The sequence below is a fragment of the Onychostruthus taczanowskii genome, unplaced genomic scaffold, assembly GCF_017590055.1.
Source record: "Onychostruthus taczanowskii isolate IOZ18803 unplaced genomic scaffold, ASM1759005v1 scaffold19, whole genome shotgun sequence".
Taxonomy (NCBI): Eukaryota; Metazoa; Chordata; class Aves; order Passeriformes; family Passeridae; genus Onychostruthus; species Onychostruthus taczanowskii.
In genome coordinates, this window is record NW_024499128.1 from 6927534 (window position 1) to 6951596 (window position 24063).

At 40.8% G+C, this 24063-nt stretch overlaps 2 protein-coding genes across 4 annotated transcripts in view; one reads left to right on the top strand and one right to left on the bottom strand.

Annotated features, from left to right (window-relative positions):
• CYTH3 (cytohesin 3) overlaps nt 1-4695 on the top strand; it is a 48674-nt gene extending 43979 nt beyond the window's left edge. Inside the window, exons 10-13 of one of the 3 annotated variants that reach the window (XM_041401433.1) lie at nt 69-147; nt 229-300; nt 434-588; nt 1226-4695. In XM_041401433.1, coding sequence (XP_041257367.1) covers nt 69-147; nt 229-300; nt 434-588; nt 1226-1298 — 379 coding nt within the window. In that variant the 3' untranslated portion in view covers nt 1299-4695. Of the gene's footprint in view, nt 1-68; nt 148-228; nt 301-433; nt 593-1225 lie in introns of those variants that run through there. The other 2 variants (XM_041401434.1, XM_041401435.1) reach the window with 2 other exon arrangements.
• Nucleotides 4696-5428: 733 nt separating this feature from the next.
• On the bottom strand, nt 5429-24043 carry USP42 (ubiquitin specific peptidase 42). Its single transcript, XM_041401417.1, has 17 exons — nt 23911-24043; nt 20097-20334; nt 19130-19330; nt 17970-18080; nt 17718-17820; nt 17482-17549; nt 17248-17318; nt 16623-16705; nt 15202-15313; nt 14684-14824; nt 14376-14476; nt 13792-13930; nt 12423-13151; nt 11973-12058; nt 9853-11349; nt 9084-9376; nt 5429-6825 (listed from the first exon to the last, which is right to left on the bottom strand). The coding sequence occupies exons 2-17, from the start codon at nt 20323-20325 to the stop codon at nt 6785-6787; spliced, it is 4005 nt and encodes a 1334-aa protein (XP_041257351.1). The 5' UTR covers nt 20326-20334; nt 23911-24043; the 3' UTR covers nt 5429-6784.
• Between the last annotated feature and the right edge of the window lie 20 nt (nt 24044-24063).

The window sequence follows — 24063 nt, forward strand, 5'->3', positions numbered from 1 at the left end:
TATTTCCTTGCCTGTTGTTGAAACCCTGACGGCAGCACATGTTTAATTCTAGAATACCTTTTGTTTGTAGGGGGAAGAGTAAAAACATGGAAACGGAGATGGTTTATTCTGACTGATAATTGCCTGTATTACTTTGAATACACAACAGTGAGTATATATAGTGGTGAATTTTCTTTGTAATCAAGATTTATAAGTAGCTAATAATGTGATATTTTCCTAATTTTTTAGGACAAAGAACCTAGAGGAATTATTCCCTTAGAAAATCTTAGCATAAGAGAAGTTGAAGACCCTAGAAAACCAGTAAGACAGTTTCATATTTATTTTTTAAATGAAGATGAGTAAACCATGTGGAACTTAATTGTACTGTTAAATGAATTTATTTGTCAGTTTTGTTTTGTTCTTTTAAATTTATTGCTTCATTTCTACCCTCCAGAACTGCTTTGAGCTCTACAACCCCAGTCACAAAGGTCAAGTAATCAAAGCGTGTAAAACTGAAGCTGACGGCCGAGTGGTGGAAGGAAACCATGTAGTGTACAGAATATCTGCTCCCACCCCAGAAGAAAAGGAAGAGTGGATTAAATCTATCAAGTGAGTTTGAAGTCTTAAATGTATTTCAGAAATGAAGTGTAAGCTCTTTTCAGAGTATGATACAGAGAGAATTTGTTGTAACTTGTCGCAAGAACTCTGATGTGGCAATGTCCTCGAGGACTAACAGTGAGCTCTGTGGGGTTGATGGACCAAGATACAAATCTATACTGTGTGGTCCTAAGAAAATACTGTTGCTAACTCAAGTGAGGAGAATATGGATTTATTCTTCTATGCAAATGTAAAATCTTGTGTGAATTGTTTTTAAACCTAATTCTATTGGATTCTTACTTCACCCAATAATTAACTTTAGTGACATGTATCTTAAGCATGTTCACAAGCAGCTTTAAACTTCCACAGCTTGACTTTATGTTTGAAGGTTTCTAAGCAGACCCACACTATTTCTTTATTAAAGAAATAAATAATAGTCAAGATGTGAAGGTGTGAGCTCTGAACTAATCACAGTGGAATAGAATCTTGTGCTAAAGAAATATTTGTGGTGCTTAGAAGTCAGCCATCCATCTCAAGGGTGTGGAGTCATCCACAAGGAAGAGAGAACAAAAGTTTTAGTTTTCAAAACTATTGAAATAGTTAACAGGTATTTGTTAACCAAACTGGTGATTCCTTTTTTCTCTTCCAGAGCAAGTATCAGCAGGGATCCCTTTTATGATATGCTGGCCACAAGGAAAAGAAGAATTGCAAATAAGAAATAGAACATGAACAGCAACTTGTAGACCTGCATCAACCTATAACTGAGCATACTGTGGACTGATAGAAGAAATTGGACAAACTAAATGAAGACAACTGTAAATTTTATATATATATACACACACACACACACACACACATATATATATATATATATATATATACACACATTTTACTATGGCATAAAACCTTGGCAGAACTTTTCAGGGGAAATAGTTACTGGTATATAATTTGAAGTAAGCTTCAAATCCCAGAGAATTATTATATTGCAACTGAATTCAGCTGAACACATGGAAGCCTTGTTTTCACTTAACATTAGTGACAACTCCAGTTTACTTGGGTTGGGAGGGAAGGAGTTCAGGGCTAACACTAAAATGTCCTCTACCTGTTACCTGAGCACATTTCCCATAGAAGAAGGAGTTGTTATAAGACTTTGAGTTCTCACTGAAGTGCAGCACCAGCAGTGGAGCACAGCATGATCTGGCACTGCATTTTCCTGTAAGCAGAAACCTCACAATCCCAGTGGCAGTTTTCAGCCGTGTGTGTTTCACAGTAACAGCTGAGTGCAGCTTCATCCAAGATTCCTCTCCTACCTTTATGGAAATGGCTTTCCTTCAGAAACACAGTGACTGGCAGCTCAGTAGGTACCTGGTGGTGCCAGAGGATTTGTCAGTGTGCACTGAAGTACAGGCAGGGCCCAGCAGCAGAGGTTTGAGGCTGTGGCCATGACATGAAGTACCAGATGGGGTCTGGTGTTTGCCAGTTGGCTAAAGCTCGTTCCTGTCTGCTCACACACTCACAACAAACACTAAGGTTTAATGACTGGTTTAATCTGCTTTTTATATGGTAACATCCTTCTTCTGTTTGAGATGCTGTAGTTTGATTAACACTAAGTTGCTACTAAAGGAGAGAGATGACAGGGCTTGTGTGATTTCAGGCCTTGCATGTGAAAACACCCCCAGATAATTCCACATGCATTCAATGTTTTTAAAGGGAAAAGCCAGGAAGGTGAACTGTCCCTGTAAGATGCAGCCCTAGGGAGTTAAGCAAGCAGGATTCATTCCTTTGCTTGATAACAAACTTTGGACATACAGAGTTCATGCAAGTTTATACAAGTTCAGTATTTTTATTGCATTCTTAAAGGCGATTTTCAGATTTGTGCTACAGCAGTTGAAATTGAAAACACAGACATTTTTACTAAAAAATAAAGTATTGATTACATAGTGCAGTTAGACTTCCCCACAGGCATGTCTCTTTTTGAATCCTGTGAAGATCTTTCTGTGGTCCTACTGCTGGGTCTTTCAGGAACACAACAGCTGCTGCAGCAGATTTTACTCCAGTGCTTTTCTATTGATAGCACACGTTCTTAAGGTAAAGCCCCTAATTCCACAATGGGGGCAAAAAGTGGGAGGTTTTGACTCTACTGCTTCTGTTACTACTCAGTTTTTCCCAAACTTGTTGAACCTGAGCCATGCCTACTGTGCCAGTGAATGTGCTGGAGACCCAAAATGTTACAGCAGCTTTGCTTGTTGGTTACAGGAGCACCTTTGGGTCTGTTGTAGGGACATGTGCTGCACTGGCAAACCCACAGACTTACCAAGCTGATCTGTCTGAAATCTCCTTTGAACTGTAAGGGAGAATTGTTTCAGTGTTCTGTCTTACTGATTTGCCTTGTTTTGCATGGAGTGTCGGCCTTGTGAGTGTTTTGCTTTATTGCATGTTTGCAAAAGAGGCTGAGAGGAAAAGAACAAAGTAAACTTTCCTACATTTTAGATTTTCCCCAGGGTGTGTGGAATTGCTTGGGTGAATGTTTAAATCTTAGTGCTTCCAAAGGAGTAAAGCTCAGCCAGAGGAGGTAAAATCCTTGAGTAAGTGTCAGTGTGGGGATATCTTTTCTTAATGGAACACATTTAAACTCTTTATAGAAATTAATTAAGTTGTGTGTCCTGTGTTTGCAAAGCAGCACAATGATGGAGCTGCTGCCAGCACTTGTTCTGAGTCTTCTGTTCTGCAGTGACATTTTGTTTTCAAGCACTGCCTACATCAAGTCTTAGCTTTGGATAAGTAGATTTGTAATGCAAATAGTGACAAGCCAAATCAGTGGTACTAGTGAGCATGAAGGTGAAAGGCAGCAAATACAGTATTTCTGGAGAAATGTGAGATTACAAAAGCATTAATAAGCCATGAAGCACTTTTGTATCCATTTTTATTTTCTGAAATACCACCTTTGAGGAAATCTATTTATTTAACCAGGTGAGGATGTCTGCCTACAAGCATGAAGGAAAGGCCTTGACAGTTCATTTGCTGTATTTAGTTTGAAGTTCTTATATCCGGCAGAAATAACTATTTAGAGTAAAATGTAACTGAGGATATTATAGCAGGAAATATTTTATTTCTTAGCATTGAAAAGCAACATCTTAAACAGCTACTTGTGGTGCTCAGTGTATCTATTTAATTTACCAAAGCGAATGGAATAGCGTTTTTTTGTGTGTTAATATTTGATTTCAAATGTTCTTTGTAACAGTATTAACAGGGAGTGAAACTGGCCCAAAATTTCCACTGGCCACGGGGCCAGTAAAACAAAGTGGCTTTGTGAGAATTTTGGCCGTATCAGGTACTATCCACGAGAGTGAAGAAAAATCTCTCAACCTTTCCCTTTTTTATTGGGCTTCAAGTCCAGGGGTGGCTACTGAAAGTGGCTGCTTGGTGGCCTAAAGCAGGATCTGTTACAGTTTGGCCATGCTGAGGAAAAGTCCTCTGGGGACAACAGATTCTCCCTTCCTGTGGCACTGAACGTGAGGAATTCTTGAGCTCTTTGCTTTGACCCTGCCCTCTGCAGCTGCAGGGCAGTGAGAGCCATGGTGCCAGTGCAGCTGGGAGGGAACTGTACACAAAACTTAAGCTCAGCTGGACTGACTTAAATTTTACAATATTCTGACAAAATAAGCTCTGCATCACTTAGCATTTTGAACCATTTTAAACTGGTACAAAACTGAACCTTTATAAAGTGAGCAGCATTTATAATGCTTCATATATAAAAAAAACTGCATATTTTTAAGATTTATTACATATCTATGTAGATATGCTTGCTGGAAAAGCTAGGTCTGTTGTAGACCAGATACTACAAATTAAGACTTGTGGCTTACCAGTTTCATTTCTATATTTTCTTGGAAAATGTTTCTAGCTAGAGTTTAAATATAAAATGTAAATAATGTACAGGTATGTATTGATATGAGTATTACTTCGTGTATACAAGTGATTTGCATGACAAATATTCTGTATCAATCATTGTTATAACGGTGATGTTCTTATGTAAAGCCACTGCAATATTAATGTTTTCATTTATCATTAAGACCTGTTGCTTAAATCTGTCAATTTTCTCAAAAATAAAGTGTGAAACTGTACTGTCTCCTCATTTACCAGGAATACTGGGGAGGCAATAGCTGACTCCTAAGAGGTTAAGGTTTAATTTTACAACTGCTCTTGTAAGTAAAAGGCTTCTCTTCCCTACCCTTAGGCACAGTAATTGAAATTACCAGGTTTAATTTTTTCAGAAAAAACCCTTCAACTGCAAAATGTTTCAGTAAAGTGTGCTGCCACATGCGTGTGACTCCAGTAAAAGCTGGGTTCCCTTGAGAGCCACCCTAAATTGAGGTATTTTATTTTGTCAGTTCCCTGCCAGGAGTTTGTCAGACGTGAGGGGGGAAGCGGATCTCTGCTCCTGGAGTAGATTAATGAGTTTCCTCAATTAGCAATTAGAAACAGGTGCTGCTGCTCCGCAGCTCTGGGGCAGTGGCACCGAGTGCCCTCCCTGCTCCAGAGCCACTCGGGAGCACAGCAGCCACAAACTCCTGCCAGACAGCTGTGCTGGAGTTACTCAGCAAAGGACAAGAACCAGATCTTGGAGCCAGAGGACAAAAGAGGAAAAAAGAGCCAGATACAGGACAGGAACGTTGGTTACTTTGCCATGTCACTTTATGTCAGTCACATAACTGTTGCCATAGGAACATTATGCAGGTACATTGTGCTTTGGCTTTATGGTGTTCTCCATGTACCAAAAGGTTACTTTTAAGTATTTAGTGAGACATTAACCTTGCTCTTTTTTGCCTTTTTTTTTCCCCTGTTGGTTTTGTGTTTTTTTTTTTTTTTCATACACAATACCAAGCTCCTGCTGAGCTCCCAGCCTGGTGCCTGGCTGTGGAAGCTTTAAGTTCAAAGGAGAAGCCTTCAGCATTTCAGCATCCTTGTCTAGGCAGCTGCAGTCCCAGGTTACTGATCTTCTCTGGCTCACACCAACAGCATCTTCTCCCCTGCACTGAGAGGAAGATGTGACTTCTGGAGTGTCAAACAGCCCCTGACAGCTGTCAGCTCCCATGACACAGTGCATGTTAAATAACTCAAGTAGAACTCAAGTAAAAATCCATTTTAACTTTGCTGTATTTATATACTATATAAATTTTACATGCTATATATTTACAGTGGGGCAAGTGCTTTTTATCTTTAAAAAAACAAAGATCAAACTTTAGACATCTCTGAACAACACAGCTTGTATAAACCAGACAGATTATTCAGATGAACTGTATTTAATACAGGTTCCCCACTCATCTCCTGATGCAGGACCAGTGAATAATAAGTGCATCACAGTTTGATAGCATTTAATAATAAAAATAAAAATCACAGTATGAATTTGTCTGTAACTAGACACTTTAGAGAGACAAAACAGACAACTGAGACTTAAGACAAATGACAGTATATTAAGAAAATGTAATAAAAACATATGGAACAATATACAAATAGTCTTGAGAGATACATTCAGAACTGCATATTTGTTGTTTCACAATGTCGAAAACCAGAAGATTTTCTTCAGATCTTGAATATAACTCAAATGTGAAGTAAATTAGTTTCTAGTGTCAGACCACAGGAAAAAAAAAAATGAAGCTCTTGCAAAACTTGTGAAGTTTTAAATAAGTCTTTAAATTAAATATACAGACTGTCAGTTGCAACTTTTATAATTCCTGGTCGCTCTTGCACCAGATGTCTTAACTTGGAGTAACATTACATGAATAACATAAAGTCAACCTGAGTCTGTAATTAAGCAGCATTTGAGATGGTCTATTCCAGGGCATTATCTCAGCTCAGTGAGATATTTATGTGGTAATTTACAATGTTCAGCAGTTGTAAAAAGTTTTCACCCTTTTGGATTAGAAGTATATTTTAAAAAAGAAAGTCTCAAGTTAAAAACTAAAAAAAAGTTCTTATATGGTAAAATTCTGTACAGAAATGTTAAGCACCACTTATGACTGGATTTTGTCTTGATGGTAATTGATAATAAATCTTAAGTTTTGATGGTCACTATTGGTAATGTCAGGTTGGAAGGTAAGAAGTCGTTGAAGGTAAGAAGTCGTTGGTTTTGATGATGAGAAGTTGTTGGTTTTGAAGGTGAAGGGTTGTTGGGGTTGGTGGTCAGAAGTCCTTGGGGTTGGTGGTGGGTTCAGTCTGAGTATTGAAGGCTTTCATCAGTCAGCTCCACATCTGAAAGGCAGAAGGAAACAAGGTCAGTCCTGCTGTGACATTTAACATTAAACTGTCTCAGGGGCTTGATTTCTAAAAGACAAAGCTCAAAGCTGTCCCAGCTCCATCTGTCCCTCAGCACAGGGTCCAACTGCACCCCAGTTCTAGGCTAAGGCTGCAGAACTGCACAGAGCCTTAGGACAGAGCCACCTGCTTTAACAGCAAGCGCTGGCCCTTGGCTGAATCACATGTAATTGAAGTTTTGCCTAGAAAGCGTCGTTGTTTTAGTAACAATCTTGTGGTCAGGCTGACCAAATTGTAGCCACAAAGGCAGAGCCTTCAGAAACTTGCTGGAGAGCACATGCAGGAGTGTAGGAAAGAAAGAACTGCTTCAAAGCTGCTCCTTGCCCCCTCCTCTATAAACTTTCCTTAAACAACAACTTATCACTAGCTGTTTTCATCCTTATTAATTTATTCAAAATAACAGGAGTTGGGTGAAAAGGCACAACTTCACAATTCCTCGGTGATTCCTCTCCTGTCCCTGCCTTGAGGCATTCAGAACTCTAAAAACACAGCCAAAGTGGCCTCTCTTGAAAGCAGTTTTCGTCCAACAGAGAATCCTACTTGAGACCCATTTAAAAAAAGAAAAAAAAGACTGACATTCCAGAAGATGGAGCTAATTAACATCCATGGACTTGAGGAAATATTAAATTTTTTTTTTTTTTTTTTTTTTTGCCAGCCCTGGTCTCTCCCTCGTGTTGTTCAGCAGTGAACAAACAGCTCCTTCTCCTTCCCTGCCCTGCCCTGAGCAAGGCCAGGCAGAGCATTGAACTCCTCGCTAAACCTGCTTCGGAAAAAGCCGAGTTTGCCACCTGCTGGCCACAGAATCACCGAGGCCAAACCACTGAGCACGAGCATTTTATTCTGTTTAGTTCCTGATTTCCCAGCTAGAACAGACCCTTTTAGTGCTATAAGGGTTATTTTGGATATGAGTATCATAAAAAAAAAGTCTCCTTTTACAACATTAGGATTTGAAATACCTCAATTCACTTCTTATTTTTTTCTCATTAAAGAATAATGGGTGAACAACCAGCTTTCCCTCCACTCTGTATTTTTAGAATACAACTTCTGGTTATCTGTGTCTTAAAATACAATCAGTTTTCCACAAATGCACTTCCCCCTTGCCTTGAGCAAACTTTTGAGTGTAAGAATTCAGTGCACTGACTGTAGCAATTTGCACAAGTTTGGAAACCCCATGAAAAAGATTTTAATTTTCCAGAATTCCAAGATTAAATGTCTCCAATTTTTTGTGTGCTATATTGACAGTTTCAACAAGACTAGAAATGAACAGAACTGTCAGTGACCATTAACCCAATTAAACTTTGGGTAGGTATAAAATGTAGACAATTGTACAACTAAAATTGCTTTTGGATTGTGAGTTATCTTCTTCAGGGATTACTTCACTTCCCTTTGAGTAAAACAGTTAGGGGACTGTTTTGATTTTCCATTGAAATAGATCAGTAACTGGAACTGGTTTATGGCAAATAACAGGCATTTAATAAGATTTTATTTCTACAATAAACGCTTCTGTTCAGCAAAAATTTCATGGGAAATGTTGTCAAGTTTGATTTTAGATGTTGAATTTGTTGCAGTGTGCAATCATCTTCATTGCATAATTTTAGAGCTAATTAATTTGAACTAATTAATTTATCTACTGCCAGCCCAAGTTGAGATTATGACAAGCAACAGCTGAGAGCTCAGTGTAAATTTAGTCAGGCACACAAATTCATAATTTGGGTTTTTTGCAAGAAGCACAAGACAGACTTTTTCAAATATTAAAAATTGGGAAAGAGCTGTTTCCTCAGCCCATATCTATGTATTGTTAAGCCTATACTAACAGAAAAACCTAACAACTGAATAAAACAATAGCAGGAATTTAACACTCCAGGTGTTAAATTGTGAAGTGTCCTCTGGAGGTTTGACAGCTGTGCTTAGAAGGCAGAGCTACATCTAGATCAAGAATATTTCAGTATTATCACCAACTCCTGTTATTCTGAGTGAGCAACCTGCACTGTTTCTATGCTATGAACAACTGAATGTAGTATTTTATTTAAATTATAGAATGGTTTGGGTTGGAAGGGATCTTAATGATCATCTGTTTCCAACCCCCTGCCACGGTACCATTTGGAAGCTGTGATTAAACCCAGGGATTTAATCTCCCAAGCATTTAAAGATGGTTATGAACAGCCATTAGTCCTGCCAACATCCCAGGGCCTTACCTCTGACATACTCAGTGGATGCCATGGAGCTGTATTTCTTGCTGTCACCTGCACCAGAAGGCTTCTCTTCCTTGGAGGGTTGTTTACTGCCCTGGGTTCTGTATTGCTCACATAAATGGTCATCTGGAGGACGGGATTCTTCCTTCTTCTCCCATGTTTTCTTCTGGAAACGAGGATCTAAATATTCCAATAAGTCTTTCAGTTTCCTGTCGTGCTTCTTCTTTTTCTTCTTTTTCTTATGTTTGCGATTGTCATTGTCAAAGTGGAGCACAGAGCAATCCAAATCATAAAGTCTGAAGGAAACATGCAAGTTAAAAATAGAAAAACAGATGTGGCACTTGATGTATATATGAAACGTTATTTATTTACCACAGGTGACGACTTGCAGAGTGTCTGCTACTTTGTGGTACTTTCTGCATATCTAAGTTAATTTAGATGCAGCAATCTTAAGCCCTCAGAATGAAGGACAAGAGGTCGTGGTTTGTACACAAATTGTTAACAGGCATATGGGGAATTAAAAAAAAAAAATTAAAATTGTAACCTAATCAAGAACGGTGTGCAGATGTTATTCTGTCTACATTGTCCAGCTCTAGTGTTCTAACACAATTCAGCAACATCTTTCCTATCTTCTCTTGGCCAACCTAATAACATGATCCCGTCACATTATGACAGATAAGTTACTTAGAAACAATGAAAAAAAGGCAGACATGAGAAACACCCAGAAAATAATTAGGAAAAAATTGCTGATTATGCTGGAATCCTTGCTTACTTGTAATCCTTCTCTCGATGTTTATCTTTGGACTTCTTTTTCTTCTTGACCTTCTTATACTTTTTGATTCTTTGGTCATCTGTCTTTCTGCATTTCTTTTCTATGTCACTTCCACTTTCTTCTTGGTGGGAGTATTTTCTTTTGCCATTTCTTAGTTTTTCTTTTTCGCTTTCCCGGGAAGAGTCCTCAAAGTTTGAGTGAGCTGACACGGGTGGAAGTGCGTGCCTCTCACGGGAATATTTTTCCGAGTGCTGCTGAGGTACTGAACAGTGGTGGAAGTTTGCTCTGTGGCTGCTGAAGTGATGCACGTCCTCCTCTCGGGAGAGTGTGCTGTGAGCCCATCTGCTTTTGCAGTGATAATCCTTGTGTGACCTGCTGTAAGCTTGGCTCAATTTGTCATAGTCTTTATCACAATGAGAGGACCTCCTCTCCCTGCCATCCCTTGTTCCATGGGAGGAATAATAATCATTGTAGTACCTGCATTTATCCCATCTCCGTGGTTCATCTTGATAGTATCTTTCTCTAATCCAAGGTCTGTCTCCTTTGGAATAATAATACCTATTCCTGTCTGGATCTGTCCTTTCTCTGCTTCGGGATCTGTAACGAGAGTATTTTCCTGAGCTCCTGCCATTACTGGGACTGTTTCTTTCGTTGTGGGAGGATCTGTACTTGCTCTCACTGCAATACTCCTGCTTGTGACGGCTTTGCTTGTTTGTTTCCATGCTGTGAGAGCTCCTCCTCCTGTGGGAATGATCATCTGGTTTGTTTCTGGTTTGCCTCTCCTTCTCCTCCGTGTCCGAGTTTTCTCTCTTCCTCCGGTAGTGCTCTTTGTCAGTTCTTTTAGAGTCATGGATTTTTTTCTTATTTTTTTTCATATGTTTATCATCATCTTCACATATTTTATTACTCAGTCCCTCGTCTGCTCTAGAAAATTGACTTTCCAATACTTTATCCAGCTTTGTAATAGAAGAGTCATTAACGGGTGGTACCTCTACATAGTTATTAGAAATGTCCTTTGTATCTTGGCATTTGTCTGTAATATCTAGAGATGCAAGTTTTTTAGAACTACATTCAATGTCAGGCTTTATAGAGGAAATTTGCCCTAATTTCTCTTTGCTCTCAGGAGATCCTTTGATGTACAAAGGATTTTCTTTTGAAATGAGTTCAGGTTCTTTTGATCTTCTTAGTTTTTCTTTATCTCTGATGTCTTCAGACTCACACTGCCCAAGGAATTCACCTTCACTATCCAAGGATTTTTTCCTAACCTTGTGCTGACCATTGATATTGAGATGTGCATTATCAGCTTTTGTTATAATACTTTCAGCAACTTCTTCTTTGGTAAAAATGGTTTCAGAATCTGATTGAGTAAAAAGTTTCTCAACCTCACAGCTAAAGTTGGAAGGAACCTTCCTGGATTCTTCATAGGCAAACAGTGCTTCCATCACTACAGGATCCGTAACTCCATCATTGTCAGAAGATTTCTGAGGTCCAGAGACACTGCACAAAAATAAAAATGTATTTTTAACTTGAAAACATCCATCTAAAAGATGTTAGGAGTAAAATCTAAAAAAAAAAAAGTCGCCAATGCAAAACTCTGAAAGACTTTGACTTTGGAAAACCATTCTTACACCTCCCTCAGCTCCCATGGAAAGTTTTTCTTCTCTCAGTTTTGCAGGTTTTGCCTTAAAAATCCCATCCCAAACACATCCAACTTCTTCCACTTGCAGCTCTCAATCTCATCAATAGCCAGAACAACTGTATTTGCTCTTCCCCCAGCTAGAAAAAAGGGAAACACACAAATTTCCCACTGTCCCAAGTGGGAGGGCAGACTGTGGGAATTTACATTCACTTATCCTAGGCTGCAAAAAAGGGGAAGAGGAATAGAAAAAGTATTCCAGACAATGGAAGAAAAATGTAAAAACATCCTGTGAATGTTTTACAGGAGGCATCTGCCTGTATTTAGTATCAGAATAATGTGTGCCCAGTGCTGATGTGTGCAATACCAGATGTACAGTCTGGAATTCTCTGTACTCATGTAAATTTCTTAAGTATTACTTAAGATGGATAAAATAGTAATAAACTTGTATGAAATCTTGTTTTAATCAGTGTAGCCATTTTACCTCTTTTCCTCCGACAAGCTGTTCAACTGGCTGTATGTAAGAGATTCTAAGATACCTTGAGGATCTGGTGACAAAGCTTTAGGCATCTGCAATTAAAACACAGAAGTTAATAAAGAGGAAAAAAAAAAGCTATTTTTAGCAGAAAACTACTGCTGACAAACTTCCAACATTAGATGTTACACAAGATCACAGAGATACCTGCACTCTTCCCACGTCATCCTCCCCTCCTCCCAAAAATGTATTTTATGAAACTTATGAAGTATTATCTCCCTGAACTTCTCTTATGTTGACATATGTCATATGTTAGCTCAGCTCTGCAAATTCAGCGGGATAACAGCACAAAGGGTTAGAATGAAATCTGTGCTGAGTTTTCTTGGTATTCCATTGTGGTGCTCATGAATATTGAATATATCATAGGTGAGAAAGTGCAGATGAACAAATGTAACTCACCGCTTCAAGCACTCCATTTGCTTTAGAGAAGAAAATCTCAGAAGGTTTAACGGGTTGGACTTGGCAAGTGGAATCATCAAGTTTCAGTCCATTTTCTTTATATTCATTATCTAAACTAATAGCACCATTTAGGGAATCAATTTTTGGCAGCTCATGCTGGGATCTTTCTTCAGCATTCTGACAGGATGAATGGGAATTATGCAATGTACGGACCACCTTCCCAAGCAGAATTCCATTGGAAGAAATGACGTTGCAATGCCTTTTGAACAAGCCCTTTGACTCCTCGGATTTTCCTGAAGGCTCTGCACCGTAAGGGACCATGTTATCAGCACAGAGCTTAGGGTTTCCATTCACTGCTGGCTCAACGAAGATCTCATCAGGAACCTCCTGCTTGGAGGCATTAGTAGCAACTGACACTGTGGAGAGGTTTGAGGTAGGCTCTGCTGCAGAAGGGTTTGTAATTGTGGCTGAAGGAAGGGGCTTCAGACCCTCCTCCTCCACAGCGCTGCTCGGACACTCCGCCTGCGGCACCGCCTGCCGTGGGGGCAGCTTGTTGTGAATACTGATCGTGATCTTCTGGGTTTTGGAAGGGTCTGCCATTGAAGGCCTGGAAATTGCCCAGTTTTGAACACAAGCTGTTGGTGGAGCTGAAGATGGCCTTTTTACAGCAACACCAACAGTACTGGGATCCTCTTTTAAGGGTCCATTTCCATTTAAACGACTTGAACTCTGGATTTGAAGAGATTGTAAGATGGACACGTTCAAACACACAGCACAAGAAGTTTCACAACATTAGCTTCTCATACTAAATAGTCCTACACATTGCCTCAATATCCAAGAAGAAACCTCACCTCCCTCCCAAAATACATGCACGTCCAACAGGTGTGTGTAAATCCTGCCTTTGGTATCAAATGGCCATCAGTTTGACACCCACCCAAACAACTTAACATTGACTAAAGCTACTAAAAAATTTTATTTTCCTTTTTAAACACTCTCCAACAACACTGGAATAATTCTCCTAGTACTCAGGAACAAGACAGTTTGTATTCTATCACTGTCTCAACTAAAGTGACACTGATAGGGACGGGGCAGATATTTACTTTTTAAATCTACATTACTTAGGCATTAGTAGACTACTTAAATTGTCTCAAGAGCACAGCTCTCAAGCTTTAGAGAAGTGAGCTGGAAGGGTAAAGTAATGAAGTGGCACGGCTGCACAATTAAGGATTAGCCACTGTTTGAGTAACTGGCTCTAGCATGAGGGCTGTGAAGAAACCCGCAGCGTGGAAGGGAAACTAAAACTCAAAAAACCTCACACTACACCAAAACCCACTATAATTCCGTGCCACCACCTGCCCCCTCCAATTACCTTGATCATGTGAGGAGGAAGCCGTGGTCCCATGAACGCAGCCTGCTTGCTGCTGGCGCCGCGCTGGCCCAGGAAGGAGCGCGGGTAGGAGGGCGCGGGCAGGTAGAAGGCGCGCTCCCCCAGCGTCAGATCGTAGCGCCTGCGGGCACAAGGGGAACAGCTCACAGCTCTTCCTTCAGCCTACTCCTGGATTAAACCCATCCCATAATCTCAGCAACAGGGAATATGACATGAAGATACATCTTGAAGACTAAGGCAGGACTACAAACTGAAGATTAGGTAATGGTTTTCCTACAATGACTGTCCTTTCCAGAGCGATGATTCAGCCACACACCATCTATGGCCGTGATTTCTCCTCTTTTCTAAACTGGCCAGCTACAGCCAGCAGATAGAAAGCATTGTACCCAAGTGTAGAAGTGTAAGGTCAAGCAATGAAAGGTAATAAATGATGTGGGGAATTTCCACTTAGGCAGAAATATACAAAGAGTAATACTTTTCTAGAGTGAAAAGAAAAAGACTTGAAAACAAGAAAAGTATCAGCAACTTGACAGTAAAAATGTTCTGAGCACATCCGGTGTTATTACCTGATATAAAAAAGTACATAAGCTTGCTGATTGAGAACTGTCTTGATATCAGAAAGCTCTACTGAGGCATCATTCATTCGGTACCAAAGTCCATTACCAGCCTGCAAACAAAGACAGAATATCTTCAGATGAATTGCATGTGTTCCAAAGGACATCACAGATAGAGCACTGCAGAACAAAGCATACCAAAACAAAGCAAACAAAGCACATGATGCAATGTTTTCCCCTAAAACCAGTGGTTACCAGCTACATTTTAATTTCTATGGCAGCAAAAATTCTGTCCTGTTAGAAGCTGAGCTGATCTCTACCTTGATGAAGCAGAGATAGTGTCCAGCATTACAGTTGAAGCCACTATGTACAAGAACTGCATATAAAGCATAGATGAGGGGCTCTCCAATAGATTGGGACATATATGCTCGAAGATCCAAATATTCAGGGTATTTTACATCCTAAACAAAGACAAAGAAGATTCAAAAGTTATCCTGAAATACTTCATGGAACAGCCTGAAAAAGACACAGACCAGAACTATATATTTTTCAATTCACTTGAAAATGCCTCTTCTTAGAAACTACATTTAATAATTTAAGCTGCAGGGAGCTATTTTCCACAGAATTAGCTCTTTAAGGGAAAGGTATGTTCTTATGGTCACACAGGAACTCTACCAGTATTAAAAAAGAAAGTAACAGCCACAGCTGCTAAGTTGTTATATCAACTTCTCTTACACTATAGTTATTGCCTGAAATATGAACAACCTTAAAATGAGTATTCATCTTTGGGAAATGCCCATTCCAAGAAGATAAAGCAGCATTCCAGCTGCAAACATACCTTGTTGATCTTTCCACCTGTAAAATTTGCAAATCTTTTCAGTGATATTGTGAGAACATTGGAAGAGCGATGTATCGTGTATCTCTTTGATGCCGGAACCATCTTTTTACACCTTTAAAACAAGCACAGACATATTTTTAACATTTATAGTCTTTTCTCACCCAGAAGTCAAACAAGTTTTCATCTCTCACACATGCTTATGCTATTTGAATGATATTTTGCTTGTATAATGTTAGATCTTTTCTTAAATCCATAAACTGCATTTCAGCTTTGTTAATAGAATGTAGCAGGATATTAGAGACAGCTCAACAGAACAAAGGATTTAGGACATTATCTCTTGATAGCCAAATAAATGCCTGAACATGTATCTTATGTCAAAAAGGTAAGGCCTGAACATGTATCTTATGTCAAAAAGTAAAAAATGTAAAGAAATCACTGGAAGGAAAAAACCATTGTGCAAGAGGCAGACAATATTGGACAATATTGAGTTTTCTTGTACTGAGGTTGCCTGGAAAGACTGAAACCCTCAGCAGTCCTTCAAAACAAAATTGTTAATTTTGTTTGTTTCACTGCACACTCAAAGGAGGTATAGACCAAGTCCTGAAATGCAACCATCAGCACAGACTGAAACATGTCACTTCACATGTCAAGAAAAGTACTGCTGAGTAACAAACAGAGAGGATTTAACAGTCTCTTTGAAAACTGATGTCAAAATACAAGGTACAGAATTCCAAACTGATGGAGAAAGCCAATGAACAAAGTAAGAGAGCCACCCAGAATAAGGAAAAAAAAAAAAAGAAGTGGTTTATAAAATTTTGAAACTTGTATTTAGAGATTAAGGTTTCAGGAAGTAGTAATCCTTATTAGAAACAATAATGGTATATAAAAAAAAAGGAAACTGAAAAGTAATATAGTTTGCCAACAATGGAAATTATACTGTACATACACCAAACCTTTCTTTTCAAATACCTCACAAAAAGACTGAACTTCTGGGTTTGTGTTTGTGACTAAGCTGGTGATGCCTCTCACCCCATATCCCTGTGCTCCAGCTCACCACTTTTCAGACACACCTTTTAACTTCTGGTCATGAGTATTTGAGTGTGCAGCTTCACACTCAGGAAGGTTGACAAGGCCCAGCACAAACAGTGTTAGGAAGAGAAGTCTAATGTAAGCAATACAATTCTTATAATGTATTTCCAAATATTCAAACAGAAATATAAAAATTACTAATTCAGAAACAAGTGTATTATTTCCCAAGCTTTGAATTACTTCAGTATATTAGTTACATAAACAAAACTAAATGAAACAGCAAGCCATGTCTGTCTTATTGCTAAACAAAGTCAAGAGATAACTCATCCTCCAAGTCATGCACTGAATTGATTGTGTGTCTTGTATTAAGGTGTAATTAATAATGATCTTACTTGCTACACTTATAGCTATTTTCACCATCCAGCTGTTCCGGTTTCACAAATTGTTCTAGAGCTCTGGTGACAGATGTAACTGCCTGGATGAGTAGAAAGAAAGTAGAACACTAAGTCACAAGAATTGCAAAATTTCAAGCACTTACAAGCACTTTACAAGAGAACCTTGCTGGTTTATACTTAAGTGGCCAACTGTGAACCAGCAAACACTGTGAAGGAGGAGACAGAAATGGAGTTCTCTGAGTATCTGCCTCATTTCAAAATGATCCCACTGCAAAATAAATAAATTTTGCAGTGCCAGACAGTATCTGTGGTATGCCTTGACATCAATAATGAGAACAATCAAACCCATCAGTCTAACAATAGAAGTACATTGAAGTAGAATAATTGAGAAGTATGATTATATCATTGTTTGTGTAGCCATAATTATTATTTTTCCAGCTTAAATCCAATCCAAACATGGAGAGCATTTCCATGGCTTCCACAGAACAACACAGTCCAATCCACCACCATTCACTACCAAGCTGTTTTGCTTTAACAAGATGGGTTTCTAAGCAAAATGACTTTATTTTACAAAGCTCTACAAGTGCTTAACATCTCAGCCCATGCCCACAAACATTCTTACCTTTATATCCAAAGTCACGTCGAGGAATGGCTCGTACGTATCTGACACTGCTTTGCAGTTCAAGCACTTTACTGGAATCAAAATACAAATGCTTAACATCACTTGAATGTGACTAACTGCATGAATTTAAATTATTAATACACATTACTTTAGCCAAACTACAAACTCCTTTGCTACAGACAGACAAAAAGACACAGATCAGTTCAAAATACAGTAAATTTTTTTTAAAAGTACCTCGAGATCTTAGATATCCTCCAAATATTTGATAAATAAGTGTGGTGGCTTGAGAAGATCTGTCTAATCTGGAAATAAAAATTAGAGTCAGACCTCAAAAGACTGAAAGCACAGAGTTAATTCCTCAAACAATTTTTGGTTTTATGAAAACCAAGGACATAGATTTTAATTCATGATAGTAAATAAAGTAGTAAGAGGGGCTAGGAAATATTTAAATTTAATTATTTTATGCTTACTTGGTGCTTCCATTCAAGCAAGCTTTCTGTAAAGCATCAACAGTGAAGCATAAGAATTCATGTGCATCCTCTTGACTGCCAAAATGGAAATGTTTTCCTATTCCTAATAAATAATTATAATATATTTATTTCTTATAGAATGAAAGAAAACACACATTTCTAAAATATCTCTTCTTTAAAGTATCAAAATTATTTACATGCATCAAATAACTCACTGTAAAATTTAAAATAAACCTATATCAAACTACTTACTTTTAAGGCCATTGATAACAGAAGTAGGTTTGATGGCATTATTAGAGCAACACAGGACCTGGTTGATGTGGCTTTCCATTGTGCACATCATACAGAATCCTTCTACATGACCTAGTGAAAGAAAAAAGCATCCCATTCTAGTCAAACACACATTGCTAAAAGGAAAATCCACCCCAAAATAATAACAATCTAAGTTGTGGGCACAATGTCCACTCTCTGTGGTACATTTTCTTCTCCTAAGGTGTCAATATCCCAACAGTTTTGTGGCATTTTATTATGGAGAATTGTACAGAACAAAACTCCTTAAATCACAGACCAGGTTGCTCAAAACCTGGCTGGACCACTCCCACTGGAAGGTGTCCCTGCCCATGGCAGAGGATTGGAACTAAATAATTTTGAAGGTTCTTTCCAATGATTCCATGATTCTTAACTGAAATAATTTATATATATAGGAATAATACACAATCAAACTTCTACGAATGCATATTAAGATACTAGATTAGAAAGCAGACAGGTGCCTTAGGAAATAACTCCAACTCCACATTTATGGATATAAAAAGAACCCCCCCTAGGCTTAATAAAGTCAAGCATAAAAACAAAATTCAAAGAACACAAATTCCAGGCTTTAAAAAATACAAACTTAATTATTTAGAATAAAATCAGCCTAAATTTTAATACAGTCCCCCCCAATTTCTATTTGAGTTCATAAAAGATTAGCTTGTAGTGCTTTCCAGAATGTTAGGGTTTTTTAATGGGCCAACATTGAACATGTAATTTATCACAGTATAAGTGCACTGCAGTATCTCAGCATCCTAAACTTTATCACCTTTCTACCAGCAGGAAACCCAAATGCCAAATGTTCATCAAATGCCTCACTTTACAATGTACTTCATTATTCACATGAAGCAAGAAATGATCTTTCCTTTAAGTTTTACCATGGCACATAAAATTAAGAAATTCACTTTACATGCCTCCTATAATTCTGAGCTTCCTGTTAGCAAAATCATAGAACCATTTAGGAGGGAAAAGACCTTGAAGATCTCATTAAAAAACTGCTTCTACAGGCAAAATAGGACAACTAAGAATTTTCTTCATAGAACCCCATTTTTCTTTCACCTTTGGAGCTGTCCAACAGATTTACAGTGTTAGAAAATACTCACATGACTTGGTGTGCTCAAGTGAAAGCATGTAATTGGCAAGAGGAGGCGTGTAGGTCAAGCACTGGAGAGTAGAATTAAGGAAACAAGTGTTGCCGAGGTTCTGCAGTCCAACTCCAACACTTTGTGTTTGCTGCCAATCCATACAGATTTTCTCAGGTGGAAAAAGAATTCTTTGTGGCGGAGCAATCCCATCATTAACAACTGCAAGAAATTTGTGTTTCAAAAAGAGTTGTACTGGTTTTGTTTTAAAGAGGGTATTTGAAAAGCAGGATTCTGCAGGAGCAGGCTGAAGAACCAGCTCTAGTCCAAAACACAACAGCACATAATGCACAGCTTTAATAGTGCCACGTGAATTTGCTAGTCAACACTCTCATTTGGACAATAGTTTATTCATCTGTTGTAATTCTTCTAACAAAAGACACAAACTACCACTCTGATTTTAGTACCTGATTTCTTTATCTCTATATCCTTTAATCTCTTAATTAAATTGTTGTTCTTTTCCTTATCGTAATTTAAACCACAAATTTACACTTGTGGTTATGCAGTAAGAAAAATCAGACAGACAAACAAGTAAGCAGCACAAAAAGTAACCCCATAGATATCAGATATCTTCCTGGGCAGTGTTATTATTCAAAGACTTGTGAATAATGGACACCATGAATAGACATGGTAAAATGTACTTTTCTCTCCAGAACAAAAGAGACCTAGGTACATCCTTGCATTATGAAAAGCTCCCCTTATTTGGTTTTACACAAATAAAAAGTACTTTACAAATCAATTGTAAATAGATAAACCCAAGTTCTGCAACACCTCTCCCTGCAGCTGCCTTAGGGGATGCACAAAACTGAAGTCTGTGGCTGAACCCTTGATTTGTTATAGTCCCATTTTATAGCAATGGAACAACTAAAATCTGCTTCTACTTTGGTTTTGTTTTTAACAAAAAGGAGGGAGAACAGAAGACACTTACCGAGATCTCTTTGGGCAAAAGGCTTTGATTTTTGAGATGATCTACAATAAATATGCCCCCCAGGACCTTTGTCCACAGAGACTTTGTTTGGATCTTCTGCAGGAGGTACCCGGCCCAGACTTGCAGTGCGAGACGTCATTTTTTTAGTACGGGGTTTCATAGATTTGTCAGAGCGTCTTGAGGAAGATTTTTTAGACTTTGAAGATTTTGGCTTGTTAACTATGGTCATTGTTCATATCTGTAACAAGGCAAAAGTTCTGTTTGGCATAAGAACGTCCCAATGTATTCCAGAAAGGAAAGACCAAGATAGATCCTGCCCCTTAGCCTCAAAGAGCCTGAAGAACTAAACAGCTAAGAATGATTACAAACAAGGGAACAAAACCCCAAAACACACCAAAAAGAATTCCACCCAATGCACAACTGAACGCACAAAGTAGATTTTTCCAACAAAACTGCATCAATCAAAACTGCATCAATATTTTTTTTTAACTTCTGCTGAGTTCATGACTGATAGCATTTCTTACACTTTCATGGGATTTTAAACCACTATAGCTATGAAGATCTTTTTCTTAAAAGAAGCTGTGAGCAGTGGCACAATCAAGTGCTGGCCTGTTGAGATCCAGGAGGAATTGTCTGGCCAACATCTTCCTGCTCCTGGGAACCACACACCCCTGATGACACAGAGCATGGGAAACAGCTCTGAGAAATCTTGGGAAAGAAGAGCTAGAAAACACTTGCAAATTTATTTCCACCTGGGTTTCTTTTGCCCTTCCAAGAACTATTTGTTTGGATACAATTTTGGCAGCACTCCCTGTGGTATTTTGCACCCATCATTTACAATGCTTACTTATAAATCAAGAAGTTGAATTCAAAAGCATCTTTTTCAGTTCTACTTATGTAAAGTTGTTTCGCCAGGGAAAAACAAAAGAGGAATGTAAACTATAAAAAGAAAATGATGACCACAAAAGGAAGCAAAACAAATCCTCAGCCTTCAAGAATAAAGGCAATAACTGATAATAAGTCCTTTATAAAATGCTGATTACATTTCAAGATGGTACCTCTTTAAACACGTGTAATGTTGTGTGCATAGCAAGCTGCTGAATAATTACATGATCAATTATCAACTCCTATATGTAATTTTTTACTACTATCATGCTCTGTAACGTAGGGCCTGTTCAAGTTTAGAGAAACTATAAACTTAACTGAGGGTTTAAAGTATAACCTGCTTTGTAACACTAAAATAACTGTGAGAACAAAGCATGAAGCAGTTTCAGATTCATGGCACAACTTGATTGCTAATGATGAAACTGCCAGTAGATTAAACAAAGCACAGTAAATCGCAGAACTTCTAGTCCCACAAAAGGCAAATTATGTGTGGAACCTTGAATTAGATTTTCCCCTCTCTAAATTGTCAATTTAAAGTCTACTCTGTACACACTTTCCATTTTACAGATGATAATACACAAAAAAAAGGGAAATTCACTTATGTTACTGGAAAATGAGGACATCCTTGTCCATTTCAAAGACTAAGATGACAGTTCTTGGGCTTAGTGATTTTCAGGTAAGATCCAGACACCTAATTGCAGATACTGGTGACATCTCCTTTTCCTGATGGAAAGGGAAGGGGTTTCAATGACATAATGAACTTATTTGCAGGACAAAAACCAGAATCAAGACTGCAGTGAAAAGCAAACAGAAGAATATTATCACAAAAAACGTTTGGCCTTATACTGACCAATGAGGGAAGCCTCACGTATTTTTAAATTTATTTTTGACAACTGAGTAGCACTGATTTGTGCTGCTAATTTAGTTTTGACAACTGATTACCAGATATCAAACACTAGACACCTGCAAATATCAACGGATGCCAAGAATAACTCAGATCCACTACTTTTTCAAAATCTGTCAATACAATTAATTTGGATATAACATCTCTTCGATGAAGTAGCACAAACATTACACAGATATTTTCCCACTGTTCACTGTAAATACAGGTTCTGCTCCTGTACCACTACTGAACATAAATTCACATTGCCATGTGTACTGAGCTCTCTTCCCCTCTGCTATTCCCATAACAGACTTCTCACAGTATGATACTGACGAGCAAAACAGAACAAACAGTTGCTTTCCTCCCATTTGGAGTGATGCATCAGCGTTGTTTAGATTCTTTTTTCGCAGTCTCATCACAACACGCATCAGTTAATACTCGGATCTAAATATTTATGTTTGGTCTCCGCTTTGCATACAATAAATCACAGCTCAGGGTTTTATACAAGATCCCGTTCACAGAACCGCGTTCAGCCAGGGAGTATGCGTCTTTATCTCGGTACAAACCAAACACTTCCAGCAGCGAGTGTTAAAAAACAAGAGCGGCACACAGCAACACCGAGGCATAAACAAGAAGCAGGAGGAAACTACTCCAGCAGAAGCGCAGGCAGAGGCACCTCGCTGCATCACCGACCGCACCGCACACGCCGCCGGGAGCAAAAACACCCCGGGGCAGCGCAGAACACAAACACACGCCCCGCGCTGGTTTTACTTTCGTTACAAAATTAAAGGCAGCGGAGGCCAAAGTAATTAATGCTTTTACCCTTGCTGAGCAGGCGGCGGGGAGCGCTCGGCGCGGGGCAGCTCCGAGCTCCGTGTCCCGGGGCCGTTGGTTGTGGCGGGACCGAGCCCGGCGCCGCGAGCGCCCGCGAGCGCCTCGCTCCGGGCGGCCCCGAGCCCGAAGCCCGCTCCCAACCGAACCGCCCGCCCCGCCAGCGCCAAGCCCGCAGCACCGACCCGCTTTCCCTCGCTCTGCCCTTCTGAGGGGTCCCGCTTCCCGAAAGCGTTCTGACACCGGCAGTAAAAGGGCGCTGGCAGGGGCAGGGACGGGCACCGCACGCAACATGTCCGCGCTCAGCGCGGCAAGAGCCCAAACACACACAAAACAAAACCCACCCCGACAGGCAGGCGAGGGGGGCCGGGAACCGACCCTGAAGGAACTCCCGCCTCGCCCTTCTTCCTCTAACCCTCACACCGCCCGGCCCCTCAGCCCCGCGGCTCCCCGCCCGTGCCATGCCGCCTCCGCCGCCCGGCCCCGTGCTGACCTGTCCGGGCCCGCGTCCCATCTCGGCCCGGGGGCAAGACCGCGGCGGCGGCGCCCAACGGCGGCTCCGTGCCCATGGCAACGCGGGTGGGGGGGGGCGGCGGAGCGAGCGCGGAGCCCCCCGGCACGGGGCGGAGGGGCCGCGGGAGCCGCCACCGCCGCACCGAGCGGGAACAACGCGGGGCCAGGCGAGGCACAGCGCCGCTCCCCCGGCGGGACGCGGGGCCGGGCCGTCCCGGCCGCCCTCCCGCCGGCGCCGGGACGCGGGGGACCCGCGCCGAGTCCCCACGCCGACAGCAGCAGGAGTAGAAGGAAGGAGATGCGGGCGCCGGCGGGACCCCAGCGCGTAACGGAGAGGGCGGGCGGGCGAGGAAGCACCGCCGAGCCGGGAGGGGGTCGGTCCCGCCGGCCCAGGGGGTGGCGGCGGCAGCGGGGCTGGGTCCCTCCGCCGCGTGCTGGGGACGGCGCCCCGCCCCGCCCGGGGGTCCCACCCCCTCCGGCTGCCCGCCAGCCAGGAGGGCAGCGGCCGAGCGCCCGGCCCGCGCCCCGGCGCGGTGGGCTGGGCTGGGCTGAGCCGGCTGCTCCCGCCGGTCGCTTTCCCTTCCCTTTCCCGGGCCGGCCCCTCCCCCCGGCCCATTGATTTCCAGGCGGGAGGCGCACGCGGTGCCGCTGGGCTGTGCCGTGGCCGCCGCCGGGCCCGGCGCTGCCCCCCAGCCCCATTACCTGGCTCGGCCCCGCTTGACTCGGCGCTGCCGGGTCCCCCTCGCCGCAGCCCCCGCCTCAGCCCGGCCCGCTCCGCCTACTGTTACAGTCCGTCGGGGAACAATGACGTCCCTCCGCCGGCCTCTTGCATCCGGGGCCCGGCGCCGGCCGGGC

Coding starts and splice junctions, on each gene's coding strand:
- USP42 (XM_041401417.1), bottom strand. CDS start 20,325: ATGACCATAGTTAACAAGCCAAAATCTTCAAAGTCTAAAAAATCTTCC. Junction 17,550..17,717: donor TGCTTGAATGGAAGCACCAA/GTAAGCATAAAA, acceptor TTTTATTTCCAG/ATTAGACAGATCTTCTCAAG. Junction 15,314..16,622: donor AATAGCTATAAGTGTAGCAA/GTAAGATCATTA, acceptor CTTGTTTTAAAG/GTGTAAAAAGATGGTTCCGG.